Here is a 15,894-nt window from a genome sequence, read left to right as displayed (position 1 = left end):
AGTTTGCCAACAGTTATATACACAAACTGCGTGTACGCTCCGTTGTGGTCCTCGTCTCATTCGTGGCCTGCAGCCATAGAGATGCGCCTATTTAATCGTCAGATCAAGTTCATGGCTTCTTTTTCCACCACACGGCTGCCCCTCCGCTTTCAAGAGGAGGAATACGATCCCTCCATACTTACAGCGGGGGCCTGGTCTCCTCTCAGTCTCTCCCTTTCTCTCATTTCCGCCGATCTCTCCTTCTCCTGCCGTACTCCATAGGCCCCAGCAGCTATCCCTTTCTCACTACACGCTAACCCGTCTGGCCTCGTCTCGCATCCTCCTCATTCCACCTCTTTCTCTTCTCCTCTCCTCTCAACTCGTCCCCCTCTTTCAAAGTTTCCGCTCAAGCTTTAAGCCAGGTCCTAGAGGGCAGGAATTTGGCCTGGTTCTTCAGACCAGTCTGTTGGCTTTGTTGTGGTAACTGCCTGCTCAGGGGCACCCAGCTCTGTTCTGCTCTGCTCTCCAGTCCGCCTGATGTCAACACACAGCCAAGCTCACTACTTGCTCTCGAGAAATCTTTAAAACATCTTGTTGTAATGACTACAGCTGAGCCACAGGATCATCCTCCTACAAAGGGTTTTGTTAACAATGTATTTCTAGAACTTTACATTTTCAAGTCTTTGGGAGATTATTTTCCATAATTCTGCAAAAGTGAACCTCCCGTTCTTTTATCCTCTACGATGTTGCTTGTTAGGAGCTTGAGGTAATTGGTCTTTTGCTTTTTTGGGGAACTTTTAGGGCCTATACGCTAATCAATAGAGGCCTGGTGGGCCTGTCAAAGCAGAAGACCCACCTATTTTTGCCTGAATTGGACCACCTCATATCCACACCACTTGTCACTGTTGCCAGTCATAAAGTCAGTGGGAGCACATGCTATGGCTAAAGCGTAGTGAACGAACTAAGCCACTGAATAAACGTCGGCACTGGTGTAATGACGTATGTACACATTGTAAAAAAGAAATGATTTTCTATACTGACAGTTGGCGTAAGAAAACCTCTGGCATTAGGTAATAACAAAGGACGGCAACGAATAATTTTACAAACAAAGAAATGTTTGTAACATTTATCATTTTCAATGGGAATGAAAAACTATTTATATTTCTCAAACTCCAAAATAACCATAACTACCTCATGACAAATGTGGCTTTATTTGTCCTTAGGCCTCCTATGTACATGAATGTTCTGCATCAAATTGGTCTGGGTTAATAGACACTATTCAGCCATACAGAAGCTTACAGGCCACTGCAAGACAGTAAAGCACTTAGAACCTAGATCCTGTTGATGAAGTCTGTTGGGAAAAGGACTTAATATTAACATACAGGGTCTCTTTAAGTTTATCCTCTTTCTCTATTGTGTTTTGTAGACTTTGTTTAACTCCTTAAGTCAAAGTAAAGTGGTGCTGATCTTCAATTGAAATAGAAACAGAGTAATTTGTGGAGAGATGGACAGACTGAGGGGGTGTGTTCACTCTTCAAATAGAAGCTTCTGAGAGTTCCCACTTGACGGTTCTCCCTTTCATTGTGCATTAACTTAATGAGCATAAGGATTCAAATACACAACCAGGACCTCTTTTACATCTCCCCCTCTCTCTTTCTAGTCTCCCCCGTCGTCTCTTTAAGACTCTACATTCTCGAGAGAAAGGCCAGTACATTCTAATGGCGAGCCTTAGGACACAGCAACAAGAGCACAACCACTTACAGAGGAAAAACAATAACTCCCCCGGGCCAGCTATGGAATGTCAGGCCAATTTGGAAGATATCATAGGACATTTGTAATGTCAATTTTTGTTTTCAGGTCAAAAATCAAAGGCAAACATGGTGGGTAACATTTGTCCATTACAGTGCAGGCAGGAACACCCCCTCCTCTGCCAAAAACAGCTGCAGGGGACACTTCCTGTTTGCTAATGGTGCAAAATGTGTTCAAGTCAACCATGTCAAATTTTCTCTCCCTCTGAATGGACAGCTGGGGTTGGAAAGATTTCCTCTTCTCTTGTCCACTGTCTCCCTTTTCCTCTATCCTGTGCAAGTGAGAGAAGCTCTTAGGCCTGTGACAGACAGACACCTCAGATCATGTCCCTGTCAGTGAGACGGAGGAGCATAGCTGATGGTAACCATAGGTGCATTCATCTGAGATCACAAGTACTTCCATGGAACAAAGCCAGCCTAGCCCTGATCAGTCACCACCCCGTCCCTACCTGTTGTGTCTGTTCTCTTTTACTGAATACCGTTTTTGCTGTTCAGATGTGCTCGTCTTCTGAGCCCTCCTTTCATCTTGGGGTGCATGAGTCAAGGAGATATCTCCTGTCATTGCTCAACACCCAGGGGCGGCTGGCTGCACTGTGCTGTGTGGACTGACAAATGCCCTCAGGATCTTTCACTTTCTTAATGTTCCTCAAAGCAGAGTCGACATGTGATGTGGAGTTAAAATGCCTTTGTGAAGTGCCGCGAAAAAAAAAAAGAGAAGAGAAGAGAAGGCACGGTAAGGCAGGGTTATAGCTTTTAGGCTTGGTTAATAGCAGCCGATCTTTAAGTGCATTCTTCCATCCTCTTCCTCGCTCTCCTTGTAGTGCTCTTAGGCTCAATCCTGGCCGGGGGCTGAGGTGACCTTTGACCTGGCTGGCCTGCCTAGCTACAGCCCTCTCGTTTGTTAGGGGCTTTATCCACTGACAAAGCAGGCAGGAAGTTGGCAGCCACCCAGCAGCCCCATGGGAGGATGACCATCAGCTAGCTCAGCTTACCGCTTATTACAGGATGGTGGGGCGCATGTGTGTCTGTCTGTGTGTGCACTGGCGTGTGTGCCCTTGTGCTTGCATGTGCACTTGAATGCACTGTATTCCTGCATGCATGCTTGTTTATAAACATACTTGCAACTGCATGCATGTTGGACTGTAGCTGCACGCTTGTGTTTTGCATGCACGTGGAGCAGAAAGACAAAATCGGAGATGTGGCTGACCTTTTCTATTTTCGTGCCAGCAATTTCTACGATTCTAGCTAATGACACGCAAAGACTAAGCCTGGAAGCTACGGACGTCCCCGTCTCCAAGCTAACCCGATCAGCTACGCATGTTAGCAACAATCAGGCAACCTTCCAGCCGCTGGACTCAGGGGACCCCAGCACACTTCAGTCTCTCTCTCTCTCTCCGCTCTCTCTCCTCCTCCTCCTCTCTGCAGCCTGTTCATCAGAGCGCTCAGAACAGCTCACTAAAACATTATATCATAAGACACTCCAGTTTCACTCTCGCCACTCCATAAAAGTCAGGTAATTCATACTTCATTTATATACCTTCCCATTAATAAAGCTGATGAACTTTTACTCCTTAAATCTAATGGGCCATTTTGCCATGACTGCCAGGCGCTTGCCGTTTTCTCTCTGTCTCTCTCTTTCTGCGTCTCCTTCTTTCTACTCTCCGGGAGAAAGCGACTCCACAGTCACTAAGCCACTGCTCACGTACAGTGTTTTATGGATGAAGAAAGAAAGAGGAGGATTTAGAGATTTTTTAGGCTTTTGACTGACCTCTGCCACGGACAAGCAGTGACACGTACCGTATGGGGATTTCTCTTTCTCTCTCTCTACCTGGGTCTCTATGTGGGTGCAACACAAGGTCATTGACCTCCGGGCCTAGAGCAAGGCACGATGGCTCCCCGGCTCGGAGGCTGTTGACAAGCGTCTGTGTTCTTTTCAGCAACTCGTTGAACCACCCCCCTACCCCGTCCCTTCTCAGGAATGTAACACAACCGCTCACTGAGGTAACCCAAGCCCCTCCCCTCTCCCATCCTTCATTTACAGAAAGGAAAAGAGACAGAGAGAGAGAAAGAGAGTGAAAGCAAGACCGACTGTGGGTGCGAGATAGCTGTCCCCCATCTCCCCATCTAACTCTTGCTCCCTCTCTATTTCTCTTCCTCTCTTTAGATTTGCTTCAAGCCAACTGCCTGTGGAATAATTAATGATGCAATTGAGTCGAGAAGAGGACTCTGACCAGCAGGGGCCGTTCCTGAATGCCTGGATAGTCGTTTTATGGAAGACCGGGAAATATAAAGAGAGAAAGACACGGCGAGATAAATAGGCAGGGGAAGGAAAAGTCATAAAACAGTTAGACAGTGTGAAACAGAGATTGTTAATAGACTGTTCTCCAACTAGCCTTAACCCAGTCTTTCTCTCTGTTTTCGTCCCCTCTAGTCTAATCCTCCATCCCCATCCCCCCTCGCCTCTCCTTCATCCTGATGGCAGGATTGGGGGGCCTGACCTGTCTGGTGATTGATGGTAATGTCTCAGGAAGTCATTTTCCCCGACAGCACCCCACCGCCTTTCACCAGGCCTGGTGCAGAGGTGAGCCCATCACATGGACGCTTTTAACTCTTTGCTCACTCGCCGCCCTGGCCTCTCTGATCCATCGATCTCACGAAGCTTCATCCCCACGCCACCCTTATCCCTCCACACAGGCCCCCTATGACAAACACAATCCCTGAGTCCCTTACTTCTGACACAACGGCAAGGATGAGATAGTTGGTGGCACTTCTAAAAGTTTGCAGAGCAGTGAAAACAAGGGTATGTTGGCAAAAAAACACAGGCCATCTTGAAGTGGATCTGCCAAGTGGCCCCTAATTCAGGTTGCTGGGGATGGATCCCCACGACTCTATTACTGTCAGCGCTTACCACCTCCATTATGGCAATTAGGTCGTGGTTCCAACACTAGGAATGCTTTGCTATGCTCTGGAATTGCTAACATCTGCCGTGTCTCCGCTCAATGTGTCAGAGCAGAGTTGTCTTTTCTTAAACACACATCTTTTTACAGTCACACTCTCTCTCCTCTTTTTTCCTCCCATTTCTTCAACACTGCTCCCCACATTTATTTTCTTAATTTGACTCAAACTGTGCCTTAAAGAGATCCCTCTCTGTTTGAATCCAAATAACCTAAAATGATCCGTGAAGAGCCTTGCGGTTCTCGTTTTCAATAGGCTTCATTAGTTTTTAATATCTAACCAAGGAACGAAGGGGAAAATAGCATAGAGATAATCAATGGAAAGGGGCTAGTAGCCTATTAATCTCCCCCAAAGGATTGTGGGTTAATACACGCTCTTGCATAGACAAACATGGCTGTGTGGTGAACACATCTGTCTGCCTGGATGGGCTACTTAATGAAACAGCCAGCATTTGGCTGCTGGGATGGATGTCGTTTCCCCCAGTGAAAAATGAGTTCACTCTCCCACTACGCTGAGACACACATGATAGGGCCCCATTCAATTCACTGGAGACCTGACTGTGAGAGCAGCTTAAACAATGAGGGTGCCGGGCAGGACAGGCAACGCATGGCCACTAGAGCAAGTCTTCATGGAGATCATATCAGGGAATCCTAATGTGAACAAGAGGCTGACTGATCTGGGAATGAGAGAAGACAGAGAAAGACTAGGAGGGTAGTAGTACAGTAGGCAGATAAAGAACAAGGGAGGGTAGAGATGAAGGCTGAGCCACCTGGGATAGATAAGCAGGCTCAATGTGTTTGAGTGACGGTGTTTTTTGTGTGAAAACGTTGCCGTGTGTACCAGATTGTATGCATGTGCATGTGTGTGTGTGTGTGTACAAGCATTCTTGCCTATTTGTCAGGACATGTGTGCATGTGCAAGTGTGTGTTATGTGTGTGTATTCTGACAGTGTCGGAGGTGACCCCTGGTCAGGGAGTCCTGTAACAGGAGCTCACCTCCGGTTCTGCGAGCTCTCCTCTCAGTGTGCTAAAGAGCCACCTGAAGACAGGATTAGCCATTGTGACCCGGCCCCAGAGGTAACCGAGATACACCTCCGGGGACAGACATGAAACACACACTGTTAGGTGGCCAGGTGGGAGGAGCAAGACACTGAAAATAAGCTGTAAAATGGAGACCTGGCAGGATAGGTGGTGGCAGGGATTGCAAGAGCAAGCAGGACACCTATAAGAGGATGAATGCAAGTAGGATACAGTGTAATGTCGAGCGAGTTAAGGTGAAGGTGTCGGCGGTGTTTGCTGTTGTCTAGTGAAAACAAAGAATCAGAGCGTAAGAGGATTGGGCGACCTAACTCTGTGCCTTGGGCTGGCTGAGATTTGTGCCTGCAAAGGAATTGATGCCTGTCAACCGGTCTATGACTCAACTCTGACAGTATGCATGTGTGTTTCTGTGTGCACATACAAGTGTGCGTGCTGTGACAAATGAGCTGTGCTTAATATGCGACTGATTATGCGGGCTGCTGGTGCCCTAAACCCCTTTGAACTTGTAATTGCCCCTGGTTTCAGTAATGAACATTAAGGAGGATTCACAAATGTGTGGCTAATTACACATTTGCCCCCCTTTTTCATTTCCTCATCTTCATGCTGGATGAGAAAGAGCGAAAGGAGGAGCAGGAGCAGTAGTAGGAGGATGAGAGCCAAGGAGGAGGTTCGGGTTGGGAGGCATACACTGCTGTTGTCACCCTCTATATCTAAATAATTGTACAAGCTGGTTTATGGGCTTTAGAGAGGTGCTTTGTGCGTCAGGCCTAGGGATATAGGGGACTAGCTTTCCACATGATCAATATTCAGAGAGATTCACATCTGGAGCCAAGGCCTGCGCTGCTCAGATTTGGATTCATATATATTTATTTTTTTCTTTTTATTTGATTTTCTTTCTTTGGTTCTCTTCTTCCTCTACCCATCTGCTTTTTCTTATCGGCATGTGGTGCAGCTATTTTTTGATACAAGGGTTGCTATCTATCACACATGCTCGTGTGTATAGCCTTACATGATCTTAGGGGGTTGTGGCTGCAGAGAAATTCAGAGGTTTCAAGTGAATGAGGTCGGCTCTACGTGGAGAACAGACACTAACGGCTCAATATATGCGAGGCACAACTGCTTGAGCAATGGAGCATTCTGGGTAAATCGTTGCGGTGCAGGGAGGGTCCACTGAGGCTAGTGGAGGGGGAAGAGTCGGGGAAAGGAGCAACAAATTGACCCGCTCAGCCTCGGTCTTTGATGTGGACTGGGCTCTCCTCTTAAAAAACAGTCCATATGTTCAGAGAGGGAAAGAGAGAGGATATCAATGGGGAGGAAAATGAAAAGGTGAGGAAGTAGGGGGAAGAGGTGAGAACAAGAGACATGGCTCCCAGTTATAAGGATCCCACTGTGCAGGAATCCCGCTACTGCCCCTGGACTGGGCTGGGCAAAACAAAAGCATTTGAGAGGGGTAGGAGGGAAGGGGAGAAAAATCACACAAAATGGCAGGAGTGGGATTTGGTGCAACCAGGGTCCCATGACAAACCAAACAGAGAAACACACAATCTGTTTTTGATTTCTATTCAATGCCTCCATCCCCATTCCTTTTCGGTTTCCGAGCCTCCCTCCCTTCTTTAGCCTGGTTTGCCGTTTCCCCACGTGCTGCTCCTTTTCCCTTTTGCATTATTCTTCTCTTGGTGTGAGATGAATATCAAAGCAATGCTGGGGCAGCTTGAAGGCCTGCAGCAGAATCTCATTGGCCTCAATGGTCCCCAGCATGCAGCAGCCACCGTTCTAGCAGCGCTTGCCACAACCCCGCAATCAACCGTGGGGGGATGAGGCTCGCCTGCAGGGCGGTACCCCTGGAAGGCTAAGGGGTAATTTACGGAAACTAGCTGTAAGATGTGAAACCAAAATCCTCTTATACATTTTGTTATGAGTAAGATAACCCCAAAAGTGTAGAAAAGGGAAAACGGTACAGAATCAGCTACCACCATCTTAATAACCTTGGTTTTCCACCGGGTGCGCATACACTATCGCAGACTACCTTGCGGGGTCCCTTATTACACATGACATCATTCGGCCTTACTTCCCATAGAGTGAGCTCAGCCGGGTTCTAGCCGACGGATCAGTGTTATGACTATAGCTGCAGTGGATAGCGCTGCTGTGCTGAAGGCAGGCAAACGTTGCCGAGCTGGGGCTTATTCTTAGCGGAGCATAGGGCCTTAAAGGGGTCTCTTCAGCTTGGTGCATGTTTTTTTTTGGGGGGGGGGGGCGGGGGGGTTTCTCCATGTTCAGAGTTGTGAACGTCTTTTTTTTTAAATGCACATACACTCTCCTTCTTTGTTTTCCCTTGCTGCTGTCTTACTGGAGGATATGTTGCAGGTTAACACTCGCAAACACTGTGGAGATGCAAACCGCTTAATCACCTCCATGCAGTGGGAATGTGATGTAAACAGTCCCTTAGCGAAAGCACTCATTTCTGCTACTTCATTAAACAACCTGCATTAAGATGCAAACACCAGCAACGCAAATTAACGGGGAGGGAGGGAAGAGCCATGAAACGTGAGATAGAGGGAGGAGAAGTGTTTCTGTTGTGCAGGTATCACTGCATTTCCACGTGCACAATAGCATGATGCTAATCTTGTGGATAAACAAGCCTATGGGAATGAAACAGGAAACGTGTCTGCTCTTTTCACAAGCACACACAGACTGTATAGTATGCGAGGTTAATGTGCCATGCTTTATATGTCAGTGGATTCCACGTGGGGTTAGTTGGCTTGTGGAACTATGACAGATCTGGATTAGGGGGCAAAGTGTAAAGGTCTGATGTCGGAGCATGAAACGAATTAGGGCTACGAATAACACTAAACATCTGGAACGGCTACCTACGATGCCAAAGCACACTGTAAACAAGGCTTTAGTCAGCCACAGAGCTGTGACACACTAACACTGGGAAATTACCGCACGATGGCAAAGTCGATGCGGCCCGTCATATAATTATACAGCCTGTGAAAATTGGCAGTCACTGTATCCCCCTTCTAAGCTTTCCTTGTGTTTTTTTGCTCTCTCTCACTCTAAAAAGAAAGAAAGAAGGGGTGCGGGTAATTTGTTCATGGGTTCTGACAAGGAAAGTGAGATTCTTGTGTCAAATAAAGAATTTCCTGAGAAACTTCTCATTGTTGTGTCGGGAATGTCTGGGTCTGAGCGTCTTTCCCTGTGACGTCTCCATGCTGTTGGAGCCCTTCTGTGATGGCCCGGCTGGGGACGAACAGATGGCAGGCTGAGATGGCTTGTGTCTCTGTTTTCCAGGGTCGCTGAGCAGCAACATTAGAACACAGTGACTAGACAATAGCTAGCGCAACCCCCCCCCTAAAGATCTCCTTCAGAGTCATTATCAATGACTTTCAATGTGTCCAGAGCTAAACATCCCCAAACTACCCTGTCATATTGTCACTAACGCCTGTTTTGTAAACATATGCACAAAGCAATCAGTGTTGTCACAAAAGTAATGTGATGACTCTTTTTCCTGCGTCTCCCACTGATAATCACACATTTGGGCAGCGGCAGTGAACCAAACTGTCGCCTGGGTTGCTACGGGTGACTGGAGAGCTGACTTTTGGGCTCTGAGGCAAACGAGCACATGACAGATTAGTGTGTGGGCCTCCTCCAGGCTCCCACCTCTGTGACCCTTAGGAGCCCCCTCTTCACCCCCTCCTCACCCTTACTCTTACCCCCTCCCTCCTTCGGCTTTGTCTCCACCCTCTCTTCATCAAACTCACAACAAGCTAAGAAGGTGAAAAGCAAACAGTGTACACCACTGACACACAGTTGGCTCTTTATAATATTTATGACTTTTCAAACTGATGGAAGTGCACTAACAAATTCAACAATTTTTTTTTTAAATGTATTTATACAAAAGACAATTATTTGGCCATGTATACTGAAAAGACGGCACTAGCAACTATGGCAGAAACAGTTTTCAGCAGTTCAGTGTAAAAGGAGAAAGGGCTTGTGTATTCCAAACTGTTTGCAGATGTGTGTCTCCACCAGTTAAATGCTACTCGCACTGGAACAACACACCAGGATTAGAAGGACTAGAGGAGCTTCAACAAAACCGGGGATCCAACAGAGCTGACTGTTTAGTCTACTCCAACAACATGCCCTCTCTTTTGGAGGGATGGACTTGTACACTTGTTTATCGTGTGGGACAAACATCCGTTGCCAGGGTTTGGCCTTGCCTGCGCTCATGTCTTGTGAATGACCCTAGCTGGCTCTTTTATGTGCATCTATAAAGGGCGGTCGAGAGAGCGGCTAGGAGGGCTCGACCTGACGATGACACCCTGTCGTCATGGAGACTAATGCTATGTTGGGCTGGGATTGGAGAGTGGGGGGGAAGCCACTGTCACTAGTGTCTAATGATGTTTGCGGCACAATGCACTCATCTCCTCACAAAGTGTGATGTGTCCTCTCCCTGGTTAACGCCTGTATTAACATGGCATCTTCTGAGCCGCTGCGAGTGTTCTTCCAGGTATATATCTATATATGCATTCCCTTATTATAAATGTTATAATATATTTGTGTGTGAGTCAATACTTATTGATGCACTGTCAAGGATAAAAGACAATGATGCCATCTAATCATAAACACTTCTCATCTGAATATAGCTCTCCTGCTCACAGTCCAAGGACTTTCCAAATGACCAAGGGATATATCACTTCCTTTCAAGGAACCCAGGGGACCAATACACCTGGCTTAGCAGCTTAACAGAATTTCCCCCAAACACCCAGGCCAAAGGGTGGCCCGGCACAAAACCTGAGACGCTTGATGCTTGAGAGGGCTACCTTCTTACTCATCTGACTGACCACTCACCCCCTCTCCCTCCCTCTTTTCTAGCTCAGACACACACACGTGTGCCAGCCCTAAACTGGCCTGGTTTGCTCCTCAGGTCCCCTATTTATTTTCATAGGTGTTTGAGGGTTTACACTAGTCAAAAGACAAGGCCAGAGCCCAGAGTGGTATCTTTGTATCAGAGTGCTTCCTGTTTTCATTGCGTGGCCGACCCTTGTCTTTACAGGGGTGAGCCAGGGCTAGCAGGGGGTGAGAGGGAAGGAAGGCCAGGGGCGCAAAGGAGCTAATTGTCGGTTTCAGAGTTTGCTTTGCCCCCCAAAAAAGGCCATCACCTTATGTAAGAATAAGAAAAAACATCCCTGCCTCTTTATTCCTTGACCTGCCACTCACTCTTTTCCCTTCTCTTATTCTATCTTACATTTCCTCTATCTACCTATCCACTTCCTCTTCTGCATTTTGTGGTCCATGCTTTTAAAGTGCAGTAGAAATTGTACCCCTCACAGTTAAGTTTACCTTCCTGATAACATAATCTCCCCGTATATTGAAAAGCTTACACCAACAGTCTGGGATTTACCTTCCACTAATGTGGCTGGAAGACATCCAGAAACTCCTGGGCAGGGAGGAGGGTATTAGAGAGAGAAAGAGAGGGAGCGAGGACAGAAGGAGGGAGTGGAGAGACAGTCTGACCCTCTTCTGGCAGCTAACACCAGCTGATCTGTCCTGCCATTTGCCAATTACATATGGGGCATTTAAGGTTGCCAGCTCACGTGCTCCCTCGTGCATGTGCATATGGGATCAACATTCTTCACAGAGTAATTGTGGAATCTTTGCATATTTTATAAGATCTCGATGGAGCCAAAAACTGTATTTTCCCCTCAGCTGGAATGTTGGCATGGTATGGTTGATGGTTACTTTCTATAAGTGACTGTCATGAAGAAGACCATCTTGTGATTTCTCCCAAGAGAGTGTGAGGTCAGAGTGAAGCAAGGGAGGGTGGGAGGGGAGAGGGCAATTTCGTTATACTGAATCCAAAAGCCAACAGTTGTTACTATTGGCCTGTGTTGTTTTTCTGTGTGTGAAGGGGGGGTCCTGTCCTTTTGAGCTTTTCAGAAGATGTGACAATAGCTGGATGTTGAGAACATATGTAGAGAGACCCCTGTGGCTCATAGAAGAGGAGCTCCATGCTGGCCCCGCAGTTTGAGGAAAATACAAGGCCGCTCCTTTCACTCCTCACCCCTCAGTTAATGAATGCATGAATAGCAGAATGCCGCTATAGGCCATTCAGGGGCCAAAGTCCCCAAGAATTCACCCTTGCACAAACGCATCCAGCAATGGCAAATACATTTGCTTAACAAATTAAAAGAAAGGGGAATGGCTAATGTGTGTGTGTGTGTGTGTGTGTGTGTGTGTGTGTGTGTGTGTGTGTGTGTGTGTGTGTGTGTGAGAGAGAGTTTATGGGTGGGAGAATTGGATGGTGAGAAGGGGGATAATTCAATTAGTCCTCCTCCTCAGTAGAGAAATGGAGGCAGGTTAAAAGGGAGGGATTATTATTTGTACAAGTCTGGCCAGGGCTTTACACAAAAGAAACAAATAAAGATTGGAGAGAACATCTACAAGCAGGGGATGTGATAAAGGAGAGAGGGACAGAGAAAAAGAGGGCCCTGAAAGCTCTGCCTGAATTAACCAGCTCTTTGAAAAATGAAACACCCCCTTGCCCCCTCCTTTCCTTTCCACTCTTTCAATTCAATTTTAAAACAATTCTAAAGAAAATTGTTGGCTCTTCCAAAAGCTCTGTATGCGTCATTCTGTCTTTCTTTTTTGCAGATGGGAGCGCTGATGCTGTGTGAAACTTTCATTAAGAAAGATGACAGATGTAAGTCTTAACTTACATAATGTGTGTTCTTGTAATTTGTGCATGGCAATATGAACGCATGCATACAGTTCAAACCTAAATACAATCAATTCCACTTCAATAAAACCTTTTGCCTCTGTTGTTTGACTCCATCATACACAAACAAGGCATTCTACTCCAAGCTCAGCGGAGGGAAAGGACACAAAGCAAAATAATAAGTTTATCCTCCCTCCCGCCCTCTGCCTCTGAATAAAGCCTGATCTGCGCGATTTGGTGAGAGGTCTCCAGTCAGGGAGCGATGGAGCTGTGAACAGCTGTGAAGTCATTTTGATAATGATGAGAATAATAAGCATGCAGACTGGCATGGTGGAGCCGCTAAGGCCTGCGAGGCTCAGGGCTTTGCTGTTGCAGCTTCACTGCTCCTGAATAGATAAAAGTGATTAAAGCACTCCTGATTATCCCTGACCAATATGTAATGGATTTACAGCCCTTTCAATTAGGCCGTATTTGCTGGCCACACATTACTTGGGCTTTTGGTTAGGTAATCAGGGTACAGGGGCTTTGGGCAGGGGGGTGGGCACTGGCAAAAAGGGAGGGGGGTAAAGGGTGCACAGGGGCCACCTGACCCGCTTAAATATGGCTGAAGCTCTAAACTAAGTCTTCTCTACTTTCTCTCTCCCTCTTCTTTTACTTCTCCCTTCCCCATTGTCCCTCCATCTCTGGGACAAGGAGCTCCGTGCTCAGAGAGCAGTTTATGTGTCGTGGCGTGGCCACCTCCTCTTGAAATCTGACCTGTGTTGCAAAATCAATACAGCCTGATGTTCTGATAATGTCCTGACATTAGCGCGGTGGTGGTGGTGGTGGTGGTGGTGGGGGAGGGGGGAGACATGTGGTCCGTCCCCTTATACATGACACACACCGATAGACAGACAGAAAAGCGGACTGACACATACAGAAAACAGCGAAGCAAAGAGTGTTGGTTTTACCACATAGGTTTGAATTACTGTTGCATTTGAATATTTAATCCATGGGGCATCACTGTGTTGAGTGAAGTGAATGAGCCAGTGTCAGAGCTGTCTATCTGAACTATTTTAGCATGTACCATCTAAACCTCAAACATAAACCGAGTCAACCGGATTATTTAATGTGAGATTAAGTCTTTACTACAGTACAAAAGAAGTCTTCTTAAAGACATAATATAGCGGTCGGCCTAGAGATTTGAACCCAGAACTATCTTTACACCAGGAGTTACTGTAAAGGATAACAAGATAATGTGTACTCAACCTAAATCTTATAGAAACCTTTAGACTCACAATCATTCTCCACTAACTACCATCCCTTCTCTTAATCTCCCCCAGAAAAATAAAAAAAAAACCTTCTTCTTCAGGCCAAACAAACAGCGCATCTCATATAAGAGTAAATGTCATGGATTGTTGGGCCATCTCCCTCTCAGAGTGTGCTGAGCAGAGTAAACAGTCCAAACTGATTAGATTGACCTGGTCACTGTGTCCATCTGACAGGTGGCTGACAGGTGAGCATCACAGCGCAGCCGTCACTCACTCCCATGCTTCCTCAGTAACGACTATGTGGCAGGTGTGTGTGTGTGTGTGTGTGTGCGTGTGTGTGTGTGTGTGTGTGTGTTTCTATCTGGGTTGTTTTCATACTAGTTTATCTCCAAAAGTAATGGCTGTTCTTACCGTGAGATGCTGGAACAGCCACGCCCTCATGATGTTAGTGGCCACCTTGGGGAAAATGCCACGCTTTTTCTGCCTCTTCTTATCCTTGTCCGGATCATCGTCATCCCCTGTGCCAGGCGATGCAACGCTGTTGTCTAAGCCATCTCCTGGACGGAAACAAAACCCTGGGTTAAATAACATCCCGGATAACTACATGACTCAGAATACAATACAATATGATATAAAAAATTCTCCGAGTTGAAACAGAAGCACAAGCAGTCAAAGCGGAGTTTAAGGCTTGTGAACAATGGATAAATGGACAAATACCACAGATACAAAGGAATTCAAAAGCACCACACTGCACTGCCGCAGCAAAGCCAGAGTTGTGTAGTGAAGATATGAAGATAGAGGGATTTAAATGGCCTTAGAGGAAGGCCTGTACAGCGAGTGAGTGGTTTATGCAGAGGCCTAGCAGAGTTGTTCTATACCCCAGAGCACGGGAGAGGGGAATAGGGGTTAATGACTGTAATATTATGGTTGGATGCTGGAACACTAGGTTCCTCATTCCAGTTCTACAGTAGAAGGAAGAGGAAAGAAAGAAATGGAGCGAGATGACAAAAAGAAGGACAAGGAGCCTTCAAGTACAGTAGAGGCTCGGACTCATGTCATTAATTCAATTAAATTTGCATGCTTGACATACTGTAGAGCATTTTTTTTTCATCTTTTGAAGAGAGCCAAAGGGGACAGGAAGGAACTATGCGGGGACATACAGTACATTCGTAAATCATGTTGCGTGCAGAGACACACACACTCACATACAAACAAAACTCAAAGGAGTTGATAATTCACGGCATCCAGTTGAGACGCATGAGTATTAAAATAGGGATGTGATTTGGGGTGGTTCATTGTTGCACTTCGATGCACATAATGGACTCGCCGGCCTCCCCCACCCCACCCCGAGTCCGGCTCCCTTAGTCCTCCTCTCCCACTCCCTTCCCTTGCAGCAACCCCTCCCCATTCCGCCACAAGATTAGTATGACAGGCCAGCGGCGGCTTCGCCTGCATTAATGTCCGTCAGCGTTTGATTTCAAGAAGGAAAACATGCACATAACCCAGGCACGATTTCTCCTTTAAATCGAAGTTTCCATCTTTGTCCCTTGCCTTTTTCTTGTTCCTCTTCCCCAGCATTAATTGTGCATTAGCAAAAGTGATTTACTTTTAACAGTCATAGTTATTTTTTCTTGCCCCCGGGCACAAATGCCTTGAAAGCCTTCCTTGAGGGCATCTAAATTATGTATCTGAAAAACTCCTCCACTAAGGCAGAGAAGGACCCTGACATTCTCAAAATTCAGACTCGCATGTCCTCCTGTTTTTGGGTAGGCATCAATCACAAGCACCTATACAAGCCTTAATCTCGCATAAATATTTGAACTAATAACATTAAAAAGGGGGAAAGAAAAAGGATCCGACAGTGTAATCAAATGCAAAATAAATGAAGACTACAAGGACAGCAGGGGCCCTCGCTTCTAACTACTTTCCCTACTTTCCTTTTCCTCCCCCTCGTTTTTCCCTTTCTTTTTTCTTCTCTCTCTGTCTTTCTTTTCTTTCTGTGCACAGTGTTTTCCTTCCACATCATTAGCGCAGAGCTACACGAAAGAGGAAAACCGAGAAGTGCCGACTTTGCGCTCCCTGTGTGAAGTTAAAGAAGCAACGGCCCCTCTGAAGGACATATGGGAATGGGGACACAGACGAGGGGT

At 46.5% G+C, this 15,894-nt stretch overlaps 1 protein-coding gene across 2 annotated transcripts in view; it reads right to left on the bottom strand.

The window, feature by feature from the left end:
* Window positions 1–15,894, bottom strand: part of meis2a (Meis homeobox 2a) — a 76,120-nt gene that overhangs the window by 29,472 nt on the left and 30,754 nt on the right. For both annotated transcript variants that reach the window (XM_079221914.1, XM_079221915.1), the window contains one exon: window positions 14,159–14,304. In XM_079221914.1, coding sequence (XP_079078040.1) covers window positions 14,159–14,304 — 146 coding nt within the window. The remainder of the gene's footprint in view (window positions 1–14,158; window positions 14,305–15,894) is intronic.

The sequence above is a fragment of the Taurulus bubalis genome, assembly GCF_910589615.1.
Source record: "Taurulus bubalis genome assembly, chromosome: 1".
NCBI lineage: Eukaryota > Metazoa > Chordata > Actinopteri > Perciformes > Cottidae > Taurulus > Taurulus bubalis.
Note: the sequence above shows the minus strand (reverse complement) of the source record. Positions and strands in the feature narration are given on the sequence as shown.